We start from the raw sequence: 24,724 nt of genomic DNA, 5'->3' as shown, positions 1-24,724 counted from the left end.
CGACAACGTCGCATCCACGCCCTTCAACACCAGGCCAAGCCGATCCGAACAGTAGAAACGACGACCGCAGCTCTATACCAATCATTGTCGCATCACCTCGGACAGACCCGCACGCAAAAGACGTTGGCGATTGGCGCCCGCCCTCGATCGAGTTCGACCGTATATACATACAATCGCCATGGTGTGCATGTCGGAATCATGAATTCAACATCAATCTTTACGGCTGCGCTCAGCCCCGGCCTCTCACGGCGGCCGTCCATTAGCTCTCGAGTGTCCTTTGCCGTGTCCAACGCAGAGCATGGAGAGACGTCGAGGGAGGGCCAGATTGACGACGAGATTGCCGAGATCAAAAGATATGAGGTGAGCGAATGCGTGTTACTACGGCATATGTATTTGTTGGCGCTGACACTCCATGGAACATAGGACTTTACAACGATAGGTGAGAAGCGAAACAGTCACTCGGAGGCGCATATTCCATAGACGAGACTGACCCCGAAGCAACGCAGACTGGGTGAAAGATGCGGCACGAGAACAGGCGCGGCGCAAGGCTCGTAGGAAGCGCTCGGCGGGCGTGTACAGACTCGGCCAGCCTGGCTGGAGATATCGGATACGGGAGACTTACGACGCCGCGCAGGGCTGGATCGTCGTCACCATCATCGGCGCGGCTATCGGGTTGAATGCGGCGTTTTTGAACATTGTGACGGAGTGGCTGGCTGATATCAAGACGGGCCATTGCACGACGGGGTTTTATCTCAACGAGAAGTTTTGCTGCTGGGGAGAGGACAATGGTAACTTTCTCCTTGAATTCATACAAGCTGCTGTAATACGTGTGGATGGATGACTGACTGACTCTTGTTGCAGGCTGCGAGGAGTGGCATCGCTGGACCGGCTTTGGTCCCCTCAACTACTTTATCTATTTCTTATTTGCAGTAAGTAAACCTGCCTCGTCCTCTATGCACCCGGACTTGGCTCTACAAGTATTCTAACTCTGCGGGCAGACCTTGTTCGCTTGTGTATCGGCCACACTGGTCAAGTCATATGCTCCGTACGCAGCGGGATCTGGTATATCGGAGATTAAGTGCATCATTGCTGGCTTCGTCATGAAGGGCTTTCTTGGCTTCTGGACTCTGCTGATCAAGTCCATCTGCTTGCCCCTGGCCATCGCCTCCGGCTTGTCTGTTGGAAAGGAGGGACCCAGCGTCCACTACGCCGTCTGCACCGGCAACGTCATCTCGAGGCTGTTCAACAAGTACAGGAGCAATGCGGGAAAGACTCGCGAGATCCTCAGCGCCTGTGCCGCGGCGGGAGTCGCCGTCGCCTTTGGCAGCCCCATCGGAGGCGTGCTCTTCTCGCTCGAGGAAATGTCGAGCTACTTTCCGCTCAAGACCATGTGGCGCAGCTATTTCTGTGCTCTGGTCGCCACGGCAGTCCTATCTGCGATGAACCCTTTCCGCACGGGACAGCTGGTCATGTTCCAGGTCAAATATGACCGGGACTGGCATTTCTTCGAAATCGTCTTCTACATCATCATTGGCATTTTCGGCGGACTGTATGGTGCCTTTGTCATGAAGTGGAATCTCCGAGCGCAGGCTTTCCGCAAAAAGTACTTGACAAAGTACGCCGTCTTGGAAGCGACGCTCCTTGCGGCGGGAACTGCCATCGTCGCCTATCCCAACGCTTTTCTTAGGATCGACATGACGGAGAGCATGGAGATTCTCTTCCTCGAGTGTGAAGGAGCAGAGAACTACCATGGGCTTTGCGACAAGGACCAAAGGACGTGGAACCTCGTGTCGCTGATCCTCGCGACGGTGTTGAGAGTCTTCTTGGTCATCATCTCATACGGATGCAAGGTGCCCGCCGGTATCTTTGTCCCATCCATGGCTATCGGCGCCTCGTTTGGGCGAACTGTCGGCATCATCGTCCAAGCCATATATGAAGCAAACCCGAGCAGCGTCTTCTTTTCTGCCTGTAAGCCGGATGAGCCGTGCATCACGCCCGGCACCTACGCCTTCCTCGGTGCGGCGGCGGCTTTGAGCGGTATCATGCACCTCACCCTGACCGTGGTCGTCATCATGTTTGAGCTCACCGGGGCGCTCACGTACATTCTGCCTACCATGATTGTAGTCGGCGTGACCAAGCTTGTCAGCGAAATGTTTGGCAAGGGCGGCATTGCCGACCGCATGATTTGGTTCAATGGCTTTCCATTTATTGATAGTAAGGAGGACCACAACTACGGTGTTCCGGTCTCCCAGGTCATGCGGAGCTCCGTCGTGTCTCTGCCTGCCAACGGGTTGACGCTTGCCGAAACCGAACAGTTGCTGGCCGAGGCCAAGTACCAAGGGTTCCCCATCGTGTTAGACAGCAACTCCAAGACGCTGTTGGGATACATTGGCAGGACTGAGTTGCGGTATGCCGTTGATCGAACAAGGCGCGAGCGTCCCGTCTCTCCAGATGCAAAATGCATCTTTTCACCGCATCCGATTCAGACTCCAGCCATTACTCCGATCACGCCCGCATTTCGTGGAGACGTCACGGCTTCATCGCCTCTTGATTTCAGCCGTTACGTCGACGCTACGCCCGTGACGGCGCATCCTCGCCTGCCCCTGGAGACGGTCATGGAGCTGTTTCAAAAGATTGGACCTCGCGTCATTCTCATCGAGTATCACGGGAAGCTCTCCGGTCTGGTAACCGTCAAGGATTGCCTCAAGTACCAGTTCAAGGTGGAGGCGGCTGAGAACCCGAAAGATGACCAGCACGTCATTGAGGGTCAAGAGCATCTGTGGAGCGCGCTTCGCAGAGTGGGCTTTTGGGTTTCGAATTCGGTGTCGTCAGTTTCGCGGGGACACATTAGACTTAGTGGGCAATTTGACGACGAGCGGACGCGTGCGAGCGGGAGGAGAGAGGCCATCTTGGATGGGGACGAGGACGGCGTTGATGAAGGCGTTGAGCTGGAAAGGAGATAGACTGGACTGGCATTTTGAATACGGAGCGGGGCGCCATAGAAGCGTTGCTTTTTTTTTCTTTCTTTTTTTCCTCCTTTTTAGTCTTTCACTTGTCTTGTGTGTATATACAATGGTTTGATATCTAAAGTGCGCTATGCTACTATGATTTTGGATTTCACAACCAGAACAGGCTATTCATGCCGCTCAGCTCCGAAGCTCTCCCAGGTCAGGGATGTCCTCATCGCGGTATCTTTCACCCGCAGTCACATCCTCTTCCAGCTCAAGGTTACTTCCCGCAGGCACCGGTTCATACGCCTCGCCAGCGGCATCTTTGGCACCGTCCCCTTCGCCCTCGTCCTTGCGGCCCGCAATGACGCTGCCGGCGACGAGCAGCGATGCGCCGGCCCACCACATCGGGGGCAGGGCCTCTGAGAAGATGGCGAAGCCGGTGAAGGCGGTGACGAGGAAGTTTGTGGAGGTGTTCATGATGGAGACTTGGGTTGCGGATTTGCCGCGTGCGAGAGCGGTGGTGAATAGAGACCACATCTTTTTTTTTTTTTTTTGTGTGTGAGTGAAAAAGTGTTTGATTTGCGAGGGGGGGTGAGAGACACTTACGATGCCGTTGAATGCGAGGTTGAGGATGAAGAAGATCTGGGATGTAATTTTTGTTAGCTTTTGTGTGTATCTTAACTGGGTATGTGAAAGGGGAAGTTTGGACGTACGGTGCGGACGATGATTTCGACGATTTGGGAGTGGGATTGTATTCCGAGGGCTTTGGCGATGGCGGTTGATAGGTTTGTTGTGAGTTCTGTGGTGGTTCTGATGTGAAAGACGACGTTAGTAAATACACACCTATCTGAACATAGACTCATTCTCATTGTTCATGTTGATCATTTTATCCATGACATGAGAATTTAAATATACGCATAGATTCTACAAGTGAAGCATTCATAGATGAGAAAGAGTAGTAACAATTGAGAGAACCTACAGCTTCGCAAACACGCCGTTAAACGCCGCACAAGCACCGCTCGCCACAGCGAAAAACATCCAATGCTGTCTCCACGACGGAGATTCCGGGCCGTCCATCTTGGCGGCCGCAGAGGAAGAAGACGAAAAAGTAGACGAAGAAGAAGAAGAAGCGGGTTTGTCGGTGCTGGAGATGTTGTGAGGTCGGGATTCCGGAGAGGTCGGTTTGGTGGCCCGCCGTCTGCGCGCGTCCATTGCGTAGTAGGTTTTTGTTTGGCGATTACTGGATTCGGAAGATGGGCCGTATTAGGTAGGCAGTGGCTTTTTCTTTGTTGCGTATTTTGATGTGCTTGAGGATAAAGACTTGGATGGGCTGGATTAGAGTAATGAGGGGTAAATGGGAGGCTTGGGAATGGAATATGAGAGACTGGTTGATGTTGTGTTTTGACAATTGGTTGAGGTGGTAATCATTGTCAATCAAGGCTGAGTGTCAAAAGCACTGAAGCCACGGCAGACAGACAGTGAGTGGGAGTTCACGGTTCACCGCCACAGTGGCGCTCTCGCTGCTGTGGCTCTCGTGACGCTTCTTAGCTCCAGGGGCGGCAGGCAGGCACATGTTAAGAATCATTGTCACAATACATGGTCCTCAATGCAAGAATCCTCAATAAATCTGTATTATTCATCTTGTCTATTTCATCCATGGCCCGATCAAGACCCAGTTTCCCGATATTTGCTGAAAAAGATGAATCAATGCCTTGTCCGTGTATCCGTAAAACCCCCCAAAACGCCGTAAACTGCCAGTCCCGTTGCCGATATTGATGGTATGCCTCCCTGCTGTATTTGTTCTTGACCCATTTCCGTCCATCGGCGTGTGCACACAAGTACGTAATCCCTATTCTGTGCTTTATTACTGCCCTTCGCCGGGTCTCCTCGCGTTGCAGCTGACAATCTTGACCTTGTCCGCCTGAACAGACACGCTGCCGTTGTCCATCTTGAACGTCACGTTCTTGATGAGGAAAGTCCAAACTTCGTCGCAGAATCGGTACGTGTCCAAGCTTCCCTGTTTTGGTAGCACTCGTCAGCTTCCCCCTTCAACTCGACGCAAGACTCGAGAATCCTCCCCCGTGGGTTGCGGTGTGTTTTCGCATTTACCTTGAATTGCAGCCGGCTCTTGACGTTCTTCTGCAGCGCCTCGGTGATTGCCTGGTCAAAGTTGCCCAAGATCTTCATCGCCAGCTGCGGGTGGATGCGCTCCTCGCTGATCAGATCGTCGAGCGTGTCGGTCAGGGCAAGGCCGATACTGCGAAGCATTAGAAACGACATGTCTCTGTGTGACGGCCGCGGTTGAGTGGCGCATTACCTGCTCCGGCGGTAGAGCTCATAGAATGACTGTGCGCCGCTGGCCATGGTGGGAGATGCGAGGATATGTGCTGTAAATGAGCGATGTGCTTTGTGAATTGTCGAGTGGAAGAGAGCGAGAGAGACGATGCGATGCGCCTTTGGAGGATGTTTGGGTCAAGTTCCGTGAGTCGGGATTGCTGACAGAAGAGTCGCAGCCTAGCGCAAGTTGTCGGCAGTTGACTCTCAATGACTTACTAAGGCACTAAAGCGCTATACTGTAGGCAACTTATAAGGCTAAGCGCACTGGAAGTATGAACTGGCCTCCGACTCGATGGAACACAGATGAGTCAGCGGCAAAGGGGAGCCAGTTTGTCATGTGACGTCGGCCATTGTCGCGCCTCTGTGCTCCGAGAGCTTGAGCCAAGCTTGCAACAAAACGACGAGCCCCAGCACTTTTGCTTCGACACCAGACCGCAAGCACCAGCACCGTGCAACATCCATCATGAGTCTCACGTACGGAGTCGGAGGAATCGGGTCGTTTCTGACTGTGGTGGGAGCTTGTACGTGCCTAGTACCGTCCTGATCTGACCATCATGTCCCGTCGTCGTCACCACGATCATCACCATCATCAGCAGCATCAATACATGTACCTCAAATCAAAGAATGGCTGCGGCTAACACAGGCAATCATCCACAGACATGCTCTTCACCGGCAGCGGCGAGTCGTTCAACGTTGGCGCCTTTCTCGAGTCCATATCGCCCTACGCCTGGGCCAGTCTCGGCATCTCCCTCTGCATCGGCCTCTCTGTCGTCGGTGCCGCCTGGTAAGTCAACAAGAACATTCAACGCACGCTCCAATACGAAACGAGGGGGAGGGGAGGGGAGGAGAACGGCACAACACAAGAGCCTACACATATCACGAAGAAGCAGACCCAGTTAACTAACACTCCCCGCCTCAACCCTTAGGGGCATCTTCATTACCGGATCCTCCATCCTCGGCGCCGGCGTCAAGGCCCCTCGAATCCGAACAAAGAACCTCATCTCCATCATCTTCTGCGAGGTCGTCGCCATCTACGGCGTCATCATGGCCATTGTCTTCTCCTCAAAGGTCGAGTCTGTCCACGGCGCCGAGCTCTACTCTGCCGACTCCTACTTCACCGGCTTTGCCCTCTTCTGGGCTGGTCTGACCGTCGGCGCCTGCAACCTCGTCTGCGGCGTTGCCGTTGGCATCAATGGCAGTGGAGCTGCGCTGGCTGATGCGGCTGATGCCTCATTGTACGTAGAAACCTTTCTCTATCACTGATCTCTATCGCTTCGACGGATAACTGCATCCTCGCATCGGCATATTAACCTCTTCAAAATAGGTTCGTCAAGATTCTCGTCATTGAAATCTTCAGCTCTGTCCTGGGACTTTTCGGCCTGATCATCGGACTGTTGGTTTCTGAAAAGGCTCCCGCCTTTGGCGCCAAGCCCGTCTGAGCGCGCGAATCAGGGGACCATCGAAAGAATTTCACACTTTATATCAACTGTCTCTGTGCTGCACCTTATTTTCTCTCCCCGTGACGGCAGAGAGGAAACCCGACATATGCATTTGCGACGATAGCTTTTGGTTGGGCGTTTGGAAGACTGGGCTGTAGACGATGTTTAATTTTTTTTCTTTTTCTTTTTTTGTTACATTTGAAGCTGTATGACTAGCCCCCGTGTATACTAGCCAAGGGTCAAAGACAGCTGCGGATGCTCGAAATCTACCTAGTAGGCATCATTTTGAAGGGTTATGAATATGTAAAAGAGCAACAAATTTTTGAATCCTTTTCCCTATTCTTCTTCTCTTCACATTGACCAAGGGATAACAGCCGTACTATCTCACAACCTGTGTTTTGGGTATCAGCTACCGGACTACATATCAAACTGCCTCGCCATTTCATGCTCTGCGTATAGAATTCATTAGCAGAGCATCAACCTTGGAGCCCTTGTCCAACTTTCCACTGCCACCGGGCAAGCAAAGCAGCGCATTGGCCGATCTCAAGCTCCCTACCTTGGAGCTGCGCTGTCCTCCGGTGCTGCTCGCTGTCAGGAGGCCGTCCTGGCCGATGGTCACGACGGCACGATGGAATTCCGGCCGGGAGTCCAGACCGAATTCATGGGCCAGGGTGACGGGGACCTTGGGTAGGCCGACGGGGGTGACGCCGGACTGCTTGTGCAGCGACGGCAGGACGAAGAGGTGGAATGTCACGAGCGCGGAGGCCGGGTTGCCGGGCAGGGAGAAGATGACCTTTGAGATGCGGTTGCCGGCGTTGTCCTTGACGGGGATGGTGGCGAAAGTGCTTGGCTTGCCCGGCTTCATGGCCACGCGGCCAAAGTGGATGGTGCCGCCGAGGGAGCGCTCGATGGTGGGCTTGAGGAGGTCGAGCTCGCCCATGGAGACGCCGCCGGTGGTGATGAGCACGTCGGCCTCGCGCAGGCCGGCGCGCAGCGTCTCCTCCAGCGTGCCGGGCTTGTCGCTGGCGATGCCCAGGTCGACGACGGAGAAGCCCCATTCCCTGGCGGCGGAGATGAGCGTGATGCGGTTGGTGTCGCGGACCTCGCCCAGCTTGAGGCCGCCGGGCCGGTCGTAGTCGACAATCTCGTCGCCGGTGGAGAGGATGCCGATGACGGGCCGCTTGAAGACTTGGGCCTCTGCCACGCCGACCGCGGCGAGGAGGCCAATCTCGCCGCCGACGCCGGATATCTGCTCTCCCCTTTTGAGGATGACGGCGCCTTGGGCAATGTCGCTTCCGATTTCGCGCACGTTGGCGCCGTCCGTGACGCCGCCGGCCTGGATCTCGACTTCCTTCTCCTCTTTGCCGTCGTCCGTCATGGTCTTGAGCGTGGTGTCTTCCACCATGATGACGGCGGTGGTCCCTGGGGGGAGCGGAGCGCCTGTTGTGATCCTGGCGATTTCTCCCTCTTTCAAAGGCGGCATCTCTCCAGGGGCGGCGTGGGATATGCCGGTGACGGGGAAGACGCCTTTGACGTTGCCGTCTTTGGGCACGACCACGGCATATCCGTCCACGATGCTGGCTCGGAAGGCGGGTACATCTTCCTTCGCCTTGACATCCTCGGCCAACACCAGGCCAACAATCTTGTCGTCGACCTTGACGGTTTCCGTCTGTGGCTCAGGGGTGTGCTCTGAAATCAACGCAAGAGCGTCGTCGACGGACACCATGGGATAAGGGGACTCGCGGTATCGTCGCGCGGAGCCCAGGCTGAAATCGTTGGATAAATGAGATGCGCCAGTGGAGCTCGGGGTGGTGAACCTCTGCAGATTTGCGTGGCCGTGACCCTGTTCGGGACCATGGCTGTAGCCGTGAGAGTGTCCATGGTGATGATGGTGGTGATGCTGTGTTGACGACGCTTGAGACGGGGAACGATCAATGCCAGCATCTGCCTCGAGCTTTTTGACGCCGCCAGCGTGCAATGCTCTTGAATTTCCGCCTGCTGCTTGGAGGCAGGCGTGTGGGAGGGTCTTGATGATGGCTTGGAGGTTCTCCTTGGCCCCTTTGGGCGAGCCGGGCAAGGTGACGATGACAGTCTTATTCCTGACACCGGCTGTGGGACGAGACATCATGGCGACTTGTGATAGGATGGTCAGCTTGGTGTTGGGTTTGTAGTCTTTGCTTGGTGACTTACATGGTGTTATCGCGAGAGATGCAGAGAGCATGGCGTGGATCAGGCCTGGAGCTGTCTTGTGTATCATTGGGGCAACAGCCTGTTGAAATGTATTTGTTAGCATGTGTACTTAATTGAACACGAGACTTCACATCCATCTCACTCACCTCTGGCGTCACATCTGCTACTGAAAACCCGGTGCCGCCGGTAGTGACAATGAGATGGACCGGATCAGGGCCATCGGTCCAGGGCATGATATTCCTCTGGATGTCAAGGACGTTGTCTGAGACGATGCGTTCATCGACGACATCCCACCTGCCAGCGCCATCCTGCATCAGCACCTCGCGGAGGACCGTTGCGGACGCATCGGCCGAGGGATCTCTGGCGGCCGTGGTTGAGACGATGAGAATTGCGGCATTGAATGGGCCGTCCATGGTGGGTGAGATTTTGACGATATTGCTTGAGTGCTAATTATATCCAACCGTCCGAGTAGGTGAATTCAAAATAAAAAAATCTCTCTCTCCGAAATCCCAATATTAAGATATCAAGACTATACCAATACTAGCAGACAGCAAAATCACCCAAACCCTGCCTTGGTATCCACGATCTTGAAAGGTGCGAGTATGAGGTCAATATGTTGGGCATGTGTTGGGAGCTGTCCAGAAGCAAAAGTGAACCATGAGCTGTTAGTCCCAAAGCCTGCTGTGTTAGTGCCAAAGTAATTGCTCCCCAGCTAATACGATTAAAGACAACGGCGCGGGCTTGGCCTATCCGGATGCAATCAATCTAATATATGTATAGTACTCTTAGGTACTCACTTGGTACTGTACAACCAACGAATACTCCGAGCATGTGGGATGCCAATTGAACCCTCGCAGAAACGGCATGTAGCAATGCGGAGGATTTTACGGGTGCACAGCCGTGGAGCCCAGCCCAGCCCCCGAGAAGCTCCCCTAAAGCGCCCTTTTTAGCGCTTCTGATAAGCTTCTCGGGCGCTGGCCAGCAGCGACTTACAGCGCGTGCCACAGCGGCCCCCCACCCTGCAGATACCCCCGAAGTCCCGAGTTGGCGCCATGGACTATTTTTCGGCCTTTGAGCCCCGTTCAAATCTCATCATCTGCTGCCATCTGCAACATTGGACCTTGCGACAGCCTCTCGCGTTCGCCCATTTGCATCGCCGATCCTCGCCATTACGGGGCCCCGGCATTTGCTCTCTGCCGAGTCTTTTCCCACTCGGATCTGAGCCTGAGCCTGAGCCTGAGCCTGAGCCTGACTCTGACTATCTGGCGAAGTAACATCGTGAGATAGGCAAGGTAGACATGGTGCGGATCAAGGAGCGATACCTGCTGGTCAACATCATCTACCCTCCCGATGCCGCCGTGTCCAGGGCTCGCGTGCCGGCTCTAGTTGCCCAGCACCAGCCGACCGTTGGGAAGCTGACGCCGCAGGCCTTGGTTAGGGCCATCAAGGCCGAGGTGCTGCTGCTCTATGGCGACTATGGCGCGGGGGCTCTCGAGGGCAATCTCTCAGGTGAGAAAATCTTATCGCGATGTGATGTGGTGGTTACGGGCTGCGTATAGTAGCAAAGACTAACGGAACAAACTCAAATTTCAGTCAAATATCTGTCTCCAGCTACGTCCACCTTTATCCTCAGGTGCAACAGGGCCCATTACCAGCTGCTATGGTCCGCATTGACCTTCATGGACCGGGTTCCCGTCAAGGACGGCCGGCCATGCATCTTCCGGGTTGTTCGTGTCAGTGGCACCATCCGCAAGATCGAGGAGATCGCCGTGGAGCGAGCCCGGAAACTTATCCTGGCGGTAAAGGCAGAGGCCAGCTCTCACCCGCAATCTTCACTATCTACGGATCTTTTGGCCAAGGATGACGCCATGCTGGATGTTGTCGACAGTGCCGTGAGCGACGGGGACATGGAAGATGGCAGTTGATGTGATGAATTTTATTTGATTTTGATTATAATTACTTCTTTCTCACTACCCGGACACCGATATCGTCTGGTATCGTCATGTCGCCAAAGTCCGGGTCCATCTCTGCCTCTGCGGCCGGGGGAGCGGGTTGTGGCTCGTCCACCTCCATTCCGTGCTCCTCCTGTACCCTCCTCTGCTCCTCCTCCTCGGCCTCTTGCTCAAGACGGTCATATTCGTCCTTGTGGTCGATCCACCGCTCCTGGATGTCTTGCACATCCATCATGGACGCTTCATTCCTCATGGCAACCGCCCATACTGTGTCATTGGCGCCTTCAGCGCCTCCGAATACATAACCGCCTGCGCGATCGATGACACGGAGCAAATACATCATGCTCTTCTTATTCTCCACCGCCAGCACCTCATACCGCACCAGGCCGTAGCTTTCAATCATGTGTGCTATCGCTTCGTGCAGGCGGCCAAACTTTTCGTTTCGCATTCCTGGGGACTCCGCCTCGAGGAATGGCGTGAGATGCGTTAGGTCGTCGACATCGGTATAGTATTCCAGGTTGAACGGCAACTCGTCGTATGACGCTATCTTGTCGATTTTAGAAAGCACGTTGATGTGTGGCATGTCCATCTGGATCATGGCTCGGAGGGAGAGGAGGACGTTGGAGACGTAGAGGGATGGCTGTGTAAGGCAAAAGGAATCGGAGAGATGTACACAGACAAACTAACACAGGGGACGGTTAGCAAGGCCTGTTCGCGTTGCTTCTGGCAAAGCATACTGACTCTGAATCCAATCTTCTGGAGCTTGTAAAATATATTTCTTAATGAGTTGTGATGTGTGTAGAGCTCGACCTGACCGGGACAGTCGAACAAGATGTAGTCCTCCCCAAACTCTTTCAGCCCTTCTTCCAGCCACTCGTAGTTGTTCTCGAGCTCTTCGAGAGCATACAGGATGCCGCCGTTGGGGCCCAGGCGATCTTCGCGCATGATATCCTCCAGCTTAACCAGGTCGCGAATGTCGAGAGCGCAAGGGTAGTTTGTGTGGTCGTTGGCAGGGTCGAGGTTCACGACGGAGCACGCACGCCCGATGGCGCCCATGAACTGGTGCACTGAAGGAGAAAAAGAGACTTGTCAGCACCAAACCCAGAGTCAGCCCTCGAGAGTAAACCACAGGGTTTCAACGTACTGCCATCGCAGTAGGTACTCTTTCCCGCGCCGGGGCTTCCGAGAACAAGCTGCGCAAAGGGCATCTGGCAAGGTGTTTGGGATTCGCTGAGCTTAATGTGGCATTATCAGTACCGAGGCTGAAGTTGGAGCCCGCTGGGAGAGAAGAGAGAGAGCGGGTTGTTGGAGGAGAGATGACCAATACCTGCTTGACTTTTGCGGCTCGCAGCAAACAGGACGACTAAGCACGCCAACAAATGGTGGCGCGTCTGTCGTGTGTATTATTGATGATTACAAGCTCAACTCTAGTTTCGTCTCAGCGGATTTATCTTTGGTCCTGGTCTAGATTAAGCATCGGTGTTTATTTATTTCACAACAATCTCATACAAGGAACTATCGATTAGCAAGATGAAATGCTTGCCTTCTTGTTAATGCTCTGCTTCAGGTTCTGTGAATCTCCGGCATAAAAAAAGAGGTGGGGTGGTGGGGGTCCTTATGCCGGCAGAATCTCGGCCCTGAAGCTAAGCTTCGAGGTCAAAACCACATGCTTGAAAATTGATCACAAGCTTCTCTCTTTTTTTCTCTCTCTCTTTTTATATCTCAAAACCTCCTCTCCCCAAGTTTGCCCCTTTGGCCAAACTCGCCCCAGCGGCTTCCACCAGTCGCTGTGCATGATGCTGGGCAATAATGTGCAGCACCATCTCCAACCATGGCATCTGACTTGTCAAATGCTGCGCGGTTGGCTGGGAGCCTCTCCCAGAGCGTCTCCGGCGCCATGGACTCGCCGTCCAGCTCGCTCACCATGAGCTACGCGGCCGTTGAAGCTGCTCACGCCTCTACCGGCTGGCTCGGCCTCATCGGGTGGCTTCTCTTGAGCATCATCAACTTCATCACCACCGTCCTGTACTGGGCCATCCGCACAGTGACTCTCACATTCCCGACTTTCCTGTACACTCTCTTCTCCGGGAGCTGGACGGTGACCATGAATGCTACTACGCTGTATGCTGCCAATCCCTTGGTTTCGCTGAGCCCCTCAAGACTCACAGCCTCCTTAGCATGTTCATCATTGCGGCCATCGTGTCGGCGGTCAGTTGGGTTGTCAGGTATCGCATCTTGAACATGTACTCAAGATTGCCCCCCGAACCTCAACGGAAGGAGCCTGAAATCGACTTGTTCCCGGATACCCACGAAGACGGTATCAAGTCCGGCCTGGCCAACTACCTGGACGAGTTCCTGAGCGCCATCAAGATCTTCGGCTACCTCGAACGATCCGTGTTTCACGAACTCACGCGAAGCATGCAGACTAGGAAACTTATTGCTGGAGAAACAATTAATCTAGAAGAAGAAAAAGGCTTCTGTATTGTTGTTGATGGCTTGGTTGAGATTTTCGTCAAGTCTGGTAGGAATCCTCGGGCGCCCGTCAGGAGCGGGTCTCAAGCCGACCTCTTTGATTCCTCCGACGATGAAGACACTCTGCCCGGTCAGCAAAAGTACCAGCTCTTGACTGAAGTCCGCAACGGAGCGCCCATGTCGTCTCTCTTCTCCATCATGTCGTTGTTCACAGAAGACGTGAGGTTGAAATCGCATGATGAAGAGACAACTCTCCGTGCGACTAGCAGTCGACACCATGAGCGAGGCGATCCCCTGAAACCCAAAGAGTCTGCTGGAAAGCCTTCTCATGCTCCCACATCAATGCCAAGCACACCGCATCTGGATCCGAACGTGGAGCACCCAGGTGTCAGGTACGCCGATGGCATTCTGTCGAATGGCGCAGCTGCATCAAAGATCCCGCCCATATCGTTGGAGCCTGCGGTTACCTTCGAGCCCAGCAAAGAGAGGCCAGGGCTTCCCAATCGGCTGCTGTCAAGCTCGGCACACCCCGACATCATAGCTCGGGCAACAGTTGATACAACTATCGCAATCATACCTGCAAGTGCATTCAGAAGGCTCATCAAGATATACCCCAAAGCCACGGCACACATCGTTCATGTGATCCTTTCTCGGTTTCAAAGGGTGACGCTGGCACAAGCGTTCAACTACCTTGGTCTAACAGCCGAAGTTTTACAAACTGAAAAGGACATGGTCAAGTTTACCATGTGTCAGCTTCCCAACATTCTTCGCGGAGACGCCCTTAGCAGATTGAAGGAGAAGTTTAATCGCGAGCGGGAGCGCATTGGCGAAGACCAAGAGACTAAAGGGATTGCCCTGCACAATTCGGCAGTTAACAGACGCCGAAGGTCGAGCACGGCTCTACGAAAAGAGATAGCCATTCAAGCTATTGCCAAGAATCGATCCGTGTCCTCTACTATAAACAATGCTGCATCTGCGCGCGATCCCCGATTAGCCCGTGGTCACAACCCTGGGGATCTCCTGGCAGGTGCACAGCTCACTCGGGCATTGAATAGAGTTCCAGTTCCAGAAACTCCTGTCCGGTCTCCAACAGACCTTGGCATAGACGAAAGCCTGTTCAGTCCTTTGACCCAAAAGACCTTTAATCCATTTGATTCTGGACGGCACGCTCGCATCTCGACGGATCGGGATTCAGTCGATGAGGACAACCTCTTTAGAGCCTCCATCCTCGAGTGTGTCTTCAAATCCCTTGGCCTAGATGCGGGTGGAACCTCGTCCAGGGATGCCGACTCGATGGAAGGATCCCCGAGGTTGATGGGATCTCCTAGGTTGCTCTCTACGGACCAGCGGCGAGCAAAGACCATGTACACGAACAACGCGTTTGGCTTCATCGGACCGTATGAAGGGTCGATTGATGGAGAGACTGAGTCATTGGCCTCGAACGGGCTGGCTGGTCATACTCCACCAACTGCACATTCTTTGGCCCACGACATGATGGATGAAGTTGAAATCGTCTTCTTTCCCAAAGGGTCGGTGCTAGTGGAACAGGGTGAACGGAGTCCCGGTCTGTACTATGTCGTGGACGGGTTTCTAGACATTGGCACCACCGTAACCGATGGTGCGCAAAACATCTTTCAGAAATCGGGCTCAGCTTCTTTTAGCGCAGATTCGCTTCATTCGGAACAACGATTTCAAACACCGTCTCCCAAAGATTCGGTCCATGACACACCGTACTCTTCACATCGGGACCAGGGCCATCGTCGAAGCGTTGCCCTCATTAAGCCGGGAGGCTTGGCGGGATATATCGGCAGCGTCTCTTCTTACCGGTCCTTCATCGATGTGGTGGCCAAGACGGATGTCTATGTTGGATTTCTTCCTCGAGCTTCTCTTGAAAGAATAGTCGATAGATACCCCATCATCCTCCTGACAATGGCCAAGAGGCTGACTCACATTTTGCCCCGACTCATCCTGCACATTGACTTTGCCCTTGAGTGGGTTCAGGTTAATGCTGGCCAAGTGATATTCCACGACAGCGATGAAAGCGATGCCATATACATCGTCCTCAATGGGCGTCTTCGCCTTGTGGAAGATAGGCAAGACGGCGGAGTATCAGCGCGAGCCGAATTCGGGCAGGGCGAGAGTATCGGCGAGCTTGAGGTGCTGACCGAAACTGCGCGCTCTGGAACCCTGCACGCCATCCGAGATACTGAGCTCGTCAAATTCCCTCGCACTCTCTTCAACAGTCTCGCCCAGGAGCATCCTAACATTACCATCAAGATCTCCAAAATCATCGCTTCTAGAATGAGAGCTGCAGTGGATGACTCTACCAAATTCTCCGCAAAGGAAGCGGGCTCGGGTGCTGTAACCAATCAGCGAAAATCAACCTTGAACCTTCGGACTGTGGCTATTCTGCCGGTTACCTCTGGCGTCCCCGTCGTGGAATTTGGCCACCGTCTTATGAATGCGCTCGCCCAGGTTGGGCCCCAAAACGGCGCAACCTCGCTGAATCAGTCTGGGATCCTGAACCATCTGGGGAAGCATGCGTTCAACAAGATGGGCAAACTCAAGTTGTCGCAATATCTCGCTGATTTGGAAGAAAAGTACGGATTGGTGGTGTATGTGGCAGGTAAGCTTTTTCTTTTTCCTTTTATTTCATCTATTTCCGAACACACATGCTCTGTATGATGACAAACTTTTTACACCGAAGACACCGTCTTTGATGGCTATGTTAACTCTAATTTTTTCCTGATGGCATAAATCATTGATCCACTCATTGTTGCAAATCTTTCTTGTATTGGTCAATATGCTAACAAGAGGGACTGTCAAGATACCAATGTCAACTCGCCATGGACACAGACCTGCATCACGCAAGCCGACAGCATTTTGCTTGTCGGATTGGCTGAAGGCTCGCCAGCTATTGGAGAATACGAGCGCTTTATGCTGGGGATGAAGTCAACGGCGCGAAAGACTCTAGTTCTGCTCCATACTGAACGATTCTCGCGGCCGGGCCTCACAAGGTCGTGGCTGCGAAATCGTATGTGGATCAATGGTGGTCACTATCACATACAGATGCCGTTTAGAACAGACGCAATGCCTGCCCATCCTCCCTCGAAAAAACTGGGACAAGCTCTCAAGGAAAGGGTGCAAGTGTTGCAAGCTGAGATTCAAAAGTACACTTCGCGGAATGTGCATCATACCCAGTACTACTCGCCCGATACACCATTCAAGGGGGATTTCCATCGCCTTGCACGCCGGCTTTGCGGAAAGTCTATTGGACTGGTCCTAGGCGGTGGTGGTGCACGAGGCATCAGCCAGATTGGAATTATCAGAGCAATGGAAGAGGCTGGCATTCCGGTGGATATTATCGGTGGTACATCGATTGGCGCTTTCGTCGGCGCGTTATACGCCCGCCACGCAGACGTTGTGCCCATGTTTGGTTTTGCAAAGAAGTTTGCGGGTCGCATGGCAAGTCTCTGGCGGTTCGCTCTCGACCTGACGTATCCGTCTGCCTCTTACACGACGGGGCATGAGTTCAACCGAGGCATATTCAAGGCTTTTGGGAACACGCAAATCGAAGACTTTTGGCTGGAATACTACTGTAACACTACCAACATCAGCAAGAGCCGGGCCGAGTTTCACACGAGCGGATATGCGTGGCGATACATTCGAGCTTCGATGTCGCTTGCCGGTCTGCTGCCTCCGTTGTGTGACGAAGGCAGTATGCTGCTAGACGGCGGTTACGTGGATAACTTGACGGTATCACACATGAAAGACTTGGGGGTAGACATCATCTTTGCCATCGATGTTGGAGCGCTGGATGATGACACGCCACAGACATATGGAGACTCATTGTCAGGCATGTGGGCATTCTTCAATCGGTGGAACCCGTTCTCGTCTCACCCCAATCCGCCAACCCTGGCAGAGATTCAAGGCAGACTCGCGTACGTCTCGAGTGTCGATGCTCTGGAGCGGGCAAAGACGATGCCAGGATGCACCTACATGCGACCCCCTATTGACGGCTACGGAACGCTCGACTTTGGCAAGTTTGATGAGATTTACAAGATGGGTTACGAGTTTGGGCGCGAGTTCTTTCAAAAGCTCAAGGACGAGAACAAGCTGCCGCTTACGGAAGAGACTGAGGCGAAGAAGGCGCTGCGAAGAACAACTGCACCTAGACGAGCCAGCATCTAGACGTGACTGACATTGGCCAATAGACAAGGGCCAGTGCTTGTTCCCTTTGCTTTGAAGTAGACTAGAAGGCGTCACGATGGCTAACGAACGAATGAATGAATAATGCCCTGTCACAACAGGTTCTCTTTTTTTTTTCTCACCTTACCGCCCTTTGTGTTGAATGATGGATGCTTTCCCCCGATCTGTGATCAGAAGTGCTATGACGAAAATGACGAGTCTCGACTAACGTCTCAAGCAGCTCATTGGTCCAAGTCTGTGGACGCCGATCGCGATATGCAGGGATTGAGCCGCCTTGTTTAATTTGGCCGGTTGGCTGCAGCCAGTGGGAACCTGAGCCGCGACACGAGTGACATCATTTGGATGATGCTTGCCAGGTTCAGGTTTTTGATATCTCGATGAATCGACTTGATTCCCCGCATGCATCGTGGCCTTGCCATGACGCGTGGCGAAAAGATGGGCGATTGAGGAGGGTTTGGACATAAAACCATGAGCAAATGCGCTCTCTATTTACTGCGGGGGATGTTTATCAGCTATCATACTCCGGACAATCAATGACGAAGAACGATCATCTCTCATAATCCTTTCAACGGCTATCCATCCATCTATCCATCTCCATATCTATCTCTGATATCTATCAGTGCATATCAAGTGCAAATGTCGCGCTCACGACGAGATTACCCCAGCAGTACTTATCCCGAGGTCGGATCGAGCTACAGCAGATCTGACTACGGCCACGGCTACGACAACAACAGCAACATCAGCGGCTACTCTTCCACTTCAAGGAGGAATACCACTACTAGTAGCTCCAACCAACACAGCCATGGCGACTATCCACGAAGCAGAGATTATCGCCACCGCGACAGATACGAAAGGCGTCCTCGAGATGCTCATTCCGCAGATCCTCGTCGCGGGCGCTCCCATTCCCACGAGCGCAGCAGAGAAGAAGAAGATAGCAGTAGCAGCAGCAGGAAACCCAACAGCCGCGCCCGCAGCGCCAGTAACAACAACAGCTACAGCAACAGGAGCAACAGCAATAGCAACAAAACGATAAAGCAGCACACCAGGGGCATCTGGGAAAAGTTTGTGCCGTCGGATTATCGACCGTCGAGGGCCGATCCGGATGCCAGAAGGGAGCGGTTGAGCAAGGAGCACGAGTCGGAGGGGTTTGACTGGACGCCCGGGTTTGTGCTGGCGTTGATGGGGGCGGCGACGCTGTTTAGTGTGGAGAGGTCGTTGGTGAAGAGGCAGAAGAAGGATTATATTCAGCATTGATTGGAGTTTGAGATGCTCTTTATCTATAAGTGTCTGCTTGTTTGCTTGTTTGTTTGTTTGCTTGTTTCTACATGATGCTTTGTCAAGGATGCTATGGAATACACGATACCAATATGAATTACGATACAAACTCAATAAGAGATCTTGCATGATGAAACATACATATAGATATATTCGTCTAAAAAAAAAAGACATCAGCGCCTATATACTCGTGCACAAATCATTCATTCTCCCATCTTCTCCGCAAAAAGCAACAAGTCTTACTCCAACTTCAACTGCCCCTCAACCGTCTCAACCAACAAGTCAAACAGCTTCTGCACATGCTCCTCCCTAACAGCCGCCACTCCCGTACACACTCTAATCGCAAAGTGGCCATTCACCACCGTGCTCGTCAAGTAGAACAAGCCGCTCGCGTTAATCGCCTCGTACAGCTTCTCCGTCCGACTGTTGATCTGCTCTTCGCCATCGCCCTTGACCCGGAACGACACCAGGCCGAAGCGCGCCTTGGTGAAGATGGTGAGCAGGTCCGGCCGCGTCGCGAGCTTGGCTTCCAGAGACTCGCCCAGGGTGACGCCGTTGCGGATGTGTGCTTGCAGGCCGCGGATGCCGTAGCTGCGGAGGACGAACCACAGCTTCAGGGAGCGGAATCGTCGGCCCAGGGGGATCTGCCAGTCGCGGTAATCGGTGACGAGCTCGTTGTCGCTGTACTGATTCCGCAGATAGGGGGGCTTGATGCTGAGGGCGTTGATGAGATGTCCGCGGGCGCGAACCCAGACCGCAGAGCAATCGAATGTCGTGAGCATCCACTTGTGGGGGTTGTAGTTGAAGGAGTGGAATTCAGCCATGGGCTTCGCAAGTGGCTTGTTCTCGTCGAGGAGCAGCGCCGCGCCTGCATACGCAGCATCGACGTGGACCCAGACCTCGCCCGGCTTTCCGGCTCTCGGGGCCAGAGCCTTGGCGATGCTGGCGAAGTCGTCGACGGCACAGACATCCGTCGTTCCTAGTGTGGCTGTCAAGTAGAATGGCTCCAGGCCCTTTGCCTTGAGCTGGTCGAGCTTCTTCGCCAGAGCTTCACCCGTCATGGAAAAGCCATTCTCCTCCGACACGGGCACAGTGTCGAATCGCACTCCCAAGACCTGGGCCGCCTTCTTGGTGCTGGAGTGTGCACCCGCGCTTCCCAGGGCAACGAGCTTGCTGCGAAGCCTCCAGGTTTCCTCCTCCTTCTCCTCGCCCTCGGGCAGATGAGCCGTTGCCTCGTTCAGGTACTTGTCTCTGGCTGCAACCATGACCGTCAGAATGGCCTCGCTGGCACTTCCATGAAGCACACCGCCGCCGTGAGTCGGCCCGCCGCTCAGGAAACATTCAGGCAGTCCCAGAGCCTGGGCCAACCAATCCATCACGATTGTCTCCAGCTCAGTGACGGCGGGGGAGCAGATCCAGTTGAAGTGAGCACCGTTGAAAGCGTTAGAGTACATTTCGGCAATTGCAGCGGGATAACTGCTTGAGCAAGGGAAGAAGGCCATGAATCCGGGAGACTGCCAATGAGTGATTCCAGGCAGAATCTTGGACTGGATATCGGATTGAATGGACTCCCATGGCTCAGGATCCAGGGGCGCCGAGGCAGGGAGGAGCGGCCTCAGGTAGCCGGGCTCAACGTCAGCAACAACTCGATGATCAGAGATGTTGTCATAGTAGTTGGCGACTGTTGGTAGTTTCGAATTGACATATTAGTCTGTCGTTGCTTTAAGAGAGAAGGAAAGAAACAGAAGGACAGGTATATATAAAGAAGCAAAGAATAAAACTCACTCTCATCGATTGCCGCTTTGGCCGCCACCCGAAACTGGTCTGTATCCATTGGATTCGCCATGTCTGTTTCTGCTGCTTTCTTTGCCTTCGATATGTCCGAACCTCCTTGCCGGCTTGTGATGAACCGTGTCTGATGCGTTTGAAACTTGGAATCGAGGCGATTTGCATCAACTTTTAAAACACCGACTCTGAACCCTCTGTTTTCCATCCCCCCACCGTTGGAAAATAGCAAGGTGACATTTCCGACTCGGCGGCCTAAGCCCATGTGGAGCAGCCACTTCGGATTCCTCGCCATTGTCAGCGTTTTTTGGGTTTTTAGGTCACGGAAGCCCGACCGAACTTGGCCATCCTTTATCGGGGTAATAAAGGTCGGGCTCTGCAGCGGAATGAGTGGACCCCCATCGTCGGACTCTGAGTCTGTTCCAGGATTTCCGATTCCGTTCCCACACCAACACGTTAGCACTGCTTCTGTCGAATCGTGAAAGCCGTCCTTGCTTGTTCGAGGAGTTGTAGAAACGGGTGGCCGAGTTGATCTGGTCGCAGGGACGCAATGTCAAATATGTCGTCCTTATCACGCCCTTGGGATGACACGACGCCTTCTGCATGACGCGGGAAGACGTTGTTAGTACGGATCTAAGCACAGTTTTGGAGCCGCACATGCCACCAAATTTCCTGTCAATTCCGCTCTTATTCCTTGCGGCATGAGGGCGGCGAGATAAGAAACAGTCTCCATGTGTCGATTGCAATGAGAATTTGAGCGAGTCACACGACATGACACATCATTGGACATTGTTCATCATTGACAAGGCAACCGTGGCATATGGGCGGAACTGCAATCTTGCTACGTGTAGTTGTTAAGAGCCTCTCGTGGTCAAATATCGGCATGCTTTGCGGATTAGACATTGCGAGCCTGAGAGATTGAGAAGAGAAGAATAAAGGATGAAGGTTAGAAAACTTGTAGTATTTGCGCTCGCCAACATGTACTAGACTAGCCATTAATCAATCTACTTTGATTGCACTGGCCGAGGTGGTGATTGCTGTCAGCGTACTTGTTTCTCCTTTCATCTTGGTTGGAGGGCAGCGGAGAAACATACCTGTATATCCTTCGCACAAAGGCATATGCGCTCAAGAACCCAATGGTGCCCGTCAATAGTCCATACACACAGCACGCCATAAAACTGTAGGCAAAAAACAGCATGCTGCTCACGAAGCCACTGATGTGCAGCTTGAAGAAATAGTACCAGAGTGAATAAAGAAAGACCCAAAATGCACTTGCACCTCCAACGAAGAAGGACTGCCACCACCAGTGGTAGTTTTCCGCGCAGAGCTGGGCATACATGGTCACAATGGTCACCTCGGCAATAGTGACAACCAGAATGGCGGACACCATTGCTAGGAATCCAAAGACATAGTAGTAGCCGCTTTTGTCCTGCCATATGGATTGGAACACAAACAACAATTCGATAAAAATGACAGCAAAAGGAATCAATCCTGCTAGAAGCACTGCTTGGATTGATTTACTGTACCAGGCTTGCCGAGGAACCTGCCGCGGGATCGTCGTCGTCTTGGTCGGATGCTCCCAAGCACCGGCCTTGTGAAAGCCATAGTGAGATCCTGCATACACGAGCGGCACCTGCACGCAGAGCCAGAGAAGCAGAATGGCCGCAAGCGTGCCAAACGGTATTGCGGTGCTTGATGCTTGAGCCCATACAAAGAGGTTAAGGATGAAGACAAGCCCAAATGTGAGGCCAGGAAACAGCAACGCGGTGACGAGCGCGTTTGCACGATAGTCGGCTCCATCGAAGCTCTTGAAGACGCGGGCAGAAAAGTAGCCGGAGAAGAGTCCTGCGAAGATGAACAGGCCCACACCAACGCTGATGAATCCGCCTCGGAAGCTGGGATTCAAGACACCCAAAGCACCGAGGGAAACCAATCCCATGGCCATGAAGAAGAGCTGCATACCGGATCCAACAAGAGGTGCCAGGAGGATTCCAAGCCTTGGTTTTCGGAACACATCTCCATGGAGCAGCTTCCAACCTGTAGCCTCTTCCAGAGCCTCGCCCTCATCGGACAGGTTTTCATCGTCATCGTTGTCAGCATCTGTTCCCTGGCTCAGCAAACCCGAGGTTTTCTCTCCCTTGGGCTTAGCCGCTCTCTTGGCCCTGACCTTTCCTTCTTCCGCTGAAATACCCTTGTTGATATCGGAATGGATAGTCCTGGCGAGGATGATCATGACAATTCCCGTCAGCAGCCCACAGATGATCAGCGAGTTGATAATGGCCATCCAGTGAATACGTGTGCCATCTTCCTGATTCACAAAATAGAGATCCCAGCGATGCGCCCATTCGATACTATCATCCTCGCGAAAGTAGACAGAATAGGTATAAGGGATGTTCAGTGAGCCGGGGCTGCTATCATCGTCTTCTGCTTCATTCGGGTGGTATGATAGGCCATCATATTTCAATGACGCATCAGACGTCCTGTTAGGAGCGATGTATAACTCAAAGGGCTCGTCGGCATTCTGAATATCTGCGGGGCATCCCGCACTGTCCTTTTTGTTTCCGTTCCCAATACTCTTGGGATAAACTTCAAACCCTACAACTACCTTCTTGCCACGATCGCCAGCTCGGCCTGATGCTCTGCGGTACCGGATGACAATTGTGTGGTGGTTGTTAAGATAGTAGTGAAGCTTGCCCGTCTTTTTTGAGGCCTCAGTATACCCCAGCTTGAAGCCGGAAGCGTAATACTTGCGGGTCTTGTCGGCAGTGACGAAGCTGGTTGCGCCGGGAAGGTTGTCCACGATCCATTCGGCCACGTATCCGTCTCGGATCAGCTCCTTCGACCAGCGCATATCATGGCGGGACATTTCCTTATTACAGAGCAGTGTACACGGCGTATCCTTCGCCATGGCAAGTTCCATGTCGGATGTGATGATGCGGTCGCCACGCAGCACCTCTCCCAGATTCAAAGGCACGCTCTGGCCGCTCAGTAAGCCGCCGCCGGCCTTGTGGTCTCCTGTCGGAGAACAGGTAAATGGTAAGTCGTTGTACGCATATTGCAGCTGTGTGTTGTCGGAGTAGACCTTGTTGACCATCAGCGGCACCAGTTCGCCGTCCTTGTAGCTCTTGATCGACCAGCCTGCGATGCGAGACGTTAGCAGCCTGTTGAGCAGTTACCTATCGACATGCTCCGGTGGTTATACCAGGGATATAAAATGCCGTTGACGGTGACAAGAGCAGCAGGCAAAGCAGGCCGCGGAGGCCAGTCTTTCGTGCGCTAGTCATGTTGATACGCCGTAGATAGCTCTCCTAGTTCATAGCTCTCCTCCCAGCATCACCATCCAGACATGAGTTTTTTCTTCGGACTCGAGCTCTCCCTTTATACGCGTGTTCAGATCGAAGGCTCGGCTTAGTCACGGCGGTTGCGCAGTCGATGGAGAAGCTGTTGAGACGCTTTGACGCTTGTAGCTGCAATCTGCAACAACGCTCCCTGTTATGCAAGGACGGGATTCAGACCAAGCCAAGAGAAGGCAGGATCCAGGAAATGCAGATTTATGTATCCCAATTGCGACGGCACAATCAAAGCAACATAATCGTGCTGATCCAACGGCGTTGCTGGAGCTTCAGTTTTGTCTTCCGAGGATTTCGTCGGCGTTGCTCAAGCAATTGGCCAGATAAGAGGATTGAGGGAAGCTCTGGATATTGTATTGCAAGGCAAGGGGGACTGCTGCAGTTGAACCCACAGCGCTTCCGGCACTAGGGAGGAACGGACTCGACGGTAGCACCTGCATTCCGATCAACGCAGATGATTAGCCGTGGCTTTGCCGATCGCGATGCCCCGCCGAGTTCTGGCCAAAGCAATTGAGACTGAGCCCCACGTGCTTCGACTTTCACATGGTAAGGTCTGTTGGAGCACAGCAATATAGAGAGATAAGGAGTCATAAATTGGGCTCATATGCATTCATATAGGCATATAAACGCATCTCTTGTCAAGCTGTCTAGCAAGGTCTCCCCTCTCAGATCTCTTTAGAAGTAGATGAATCTTTCACTTCTCTCACGAGCCTTGTCTGATGCATCTGAGATGGTCCATCATTGTTCTCAGTGCTGCGTTATAA

General features: G+C 53.2%; 10 protein-coding genes across 10 annotated transcripts; 5 read left to right on the top strand and 5 right to left on the bottom strand.

Moving 5' to 3' along the window:
* Positions 1-198: 198 nt before the first annotated feature.
* On the top strand, positions 199-2,963 carry Triagg1_8534 (uncharacterized protein; the record flags this gene model as incomplete). Its single annotated transcript, XM_062903391.1, has 5 exons — positions 199-360; positions 424-439; positions 507-788; positions 862-929; positions 999-2,963. The coding sequence occupies 5 exons, from the start codon at positions 199-201 to the stop codon at positions 2,961-2,963; spliced, it is 2,493 nt and encodes an 830-aa protein (XP_062752530.1).
* A 183-nt stretch (positions 2,964-3,146) lies between these two features.
* Positions 3,147-4,163, bottom strand: Triagg1_8533 (uncharacterized protein; the record flags this gene model as incomplete). The annotated part of the gene is made up of 3 exons (XM_062903390.1): positions 3,147-3,593; positions 3,665-3,761; positions 3,931-4,163. 3 exons carry the CDS (start codon positions 4,161-4,163, stop codon positions 3,147-3,149), a joined length of 777 nt encoding a protein of 258 aa, XP_062752529.1.
* Positions 4,164-4,815: 652 nt separating this feature from the next.
* Positions 4,816-5,315, bottom strand: Triagg1_8532 (uncharacterized protein; the record flags this gene model as incomplete). Its single annotated transcript, XM_062903389.1, has 3 exons — positions 4,816-4,968; positions 5,061-5,208; positions 5,269-5,315. The coding sequence occupies 3 exons, from the start codon at positions 5,313-5,315 to the stop codon at positions 4,816-4,818; spliced, it is 348 nt and encodes a 115-aa protein (XP_062752528.1).
* A 632-nt stretch (positions 5,316-5,947) lies between these two features.
* Positions 5,948-6,727, top strand: Triagg1_8531 (uncharacterized protein; the record flags this gene model as incomplete). The annotated part of the gene is made up of 3 exons (XM_062903388.1): positions 5,948-6,072; positions 6,215-6,523; positions 6,613-6,727. 3 exons carry the CDS (start codon positions 5,948-5,950, stop codon positions 6,725-6,727), a joined length of 549 nt encoding a protein of 182 aa, XP_062752527.1.
* Positions 6,728-7,169: 442 nt separating this feature from the next.
* Positions 7,170-9,330, bottom strand: Triagg1_8530 (uncharacterized protein; the record flags this gene model as incomplete). The annotated part of the gene is made up of 3 exons (XM_062903387.1): positions 7,170-8,860; positions 8,918-8,996; positions 9,064-9,330. 3 exons carry the CDS (start codon positions 9,328-9,330, stop codon positions 7,170-7,172), a joined length of 2,037 nt encoding a protein of 678 aa, XP_062752526.1.
* An 885-nt stretch (positions 9,331-10,215) lies between these two features.
* Positions 10,216-10,842, top strand: Triagg1_8529 (uncharacterized protein; the record flags this gene model as incomplete). The annotated part of the gene is made up of 2 exons (XM_062903386.1): positions 10,216-10,426; positions 10,511-10,842. The coding sequence occupies 2 exons, from the start codon at positions 10,216-10,218 to the stop codon at positions 10,840-10,842; spliced, it is 543 nt and encodes a 180-aa protein (XP_062752525.1).
* A 31-nt stretch (positions 10,843-10,873) lies between these two features.
* On the bottom strand, positions 10,874-12,077 carry Triagg1_8528 (uncharacterized protein; the record flags this gene model as incomplete). Its single annotated transcript, XM_062903385.1, has 3 exons — positions 10,874-11,551; positions 11,611-11,936; positions 12,014-12,077. The coding sequence occupies 3 exons, from the start codon at positions 12,075-12,077 to the stop codon at positions 10,874-10,876; spliced, it is 1,068 nt and encodes a 355-aa protein (XP_062752524.1).
* Positions 12,078-12,700: 623 nt separating this feature from the next.
* Triagg1_8527 (uncharacterized protein) lies at positions 12,701-17,532 on the top strand (the record flags this gene model as incomplete). Its single annotated transcript, XM_062903383.1, has 4 exons — positions 12,701-12,990; positions 13,038-15,967; positions 16,169-16,375; positions 16,427-17,532. 4 exons carry the CDS (start codon positions 12,701-12,703, stop codon positions 17,530-17,532), a joined length of 4,533 nt encoding a protein of 1,510 aa, XP_062752523.1.
* A 654-nt stretch (positions 17,533-18,186) lies between these two features.
* Positions 18,187-18,804, top strand: Triagg1_8526 (uncharacterized protein; the record flags this gene model as incomplete). Its single annotated transcript, XM_062903382.1, has 1 exon — positions 18,187-18,804. The coding sequence occupies one exon, from the start codon at positions 18,187-18,189 to the stop codon at positions 18,802-18,804; it is 618 nt and encodes a 205-aa protein (XP_062752522.1).
* Positions 18,805-19,064: 260 nt separating this feature from the next.
* Triagg1_8525 (uncharacterized protein) lies at positions 19,065-23,894 on the bottom strand (the record flags this gene model as incomplete). The annotated part of the gene is made up of 4 exons (XM_062903381.1): positions 19,065-20,506; positions 20,611-21,143; positions 21,705-23,748; positions 23,813-23,894. The coding sequence occupies 4 exons, from the start codon at positions 23,892-23,894 to the stop codon at positions 19,065-19,067; spliced, it is 4,101 nt and encodes a 1,366-aa protein (XP_062752521.1).
* Between the last annotated feature and the right edge of the window lie 830 nt (positions 23,895-24,724).

Source organism: Trichoderma aggressivum (assembly GCF_033847375.1).
Source record: "Trichoderma aggressivum f. europaeum strain CBS 100526 chromosome Unknown scaffold_042, whole genome shotgun sequence".
Classification (NCBI taxonomy): Eukaryota; Fungi; Ascomycota; class Sordariomycetes; order Hypocreales; family Hypocreaceae; genus Trichoderma; species Trichoderma aggressivum.
This window is presented reverse-complemented; position numbering and strand designations above follow the sequence as displayed.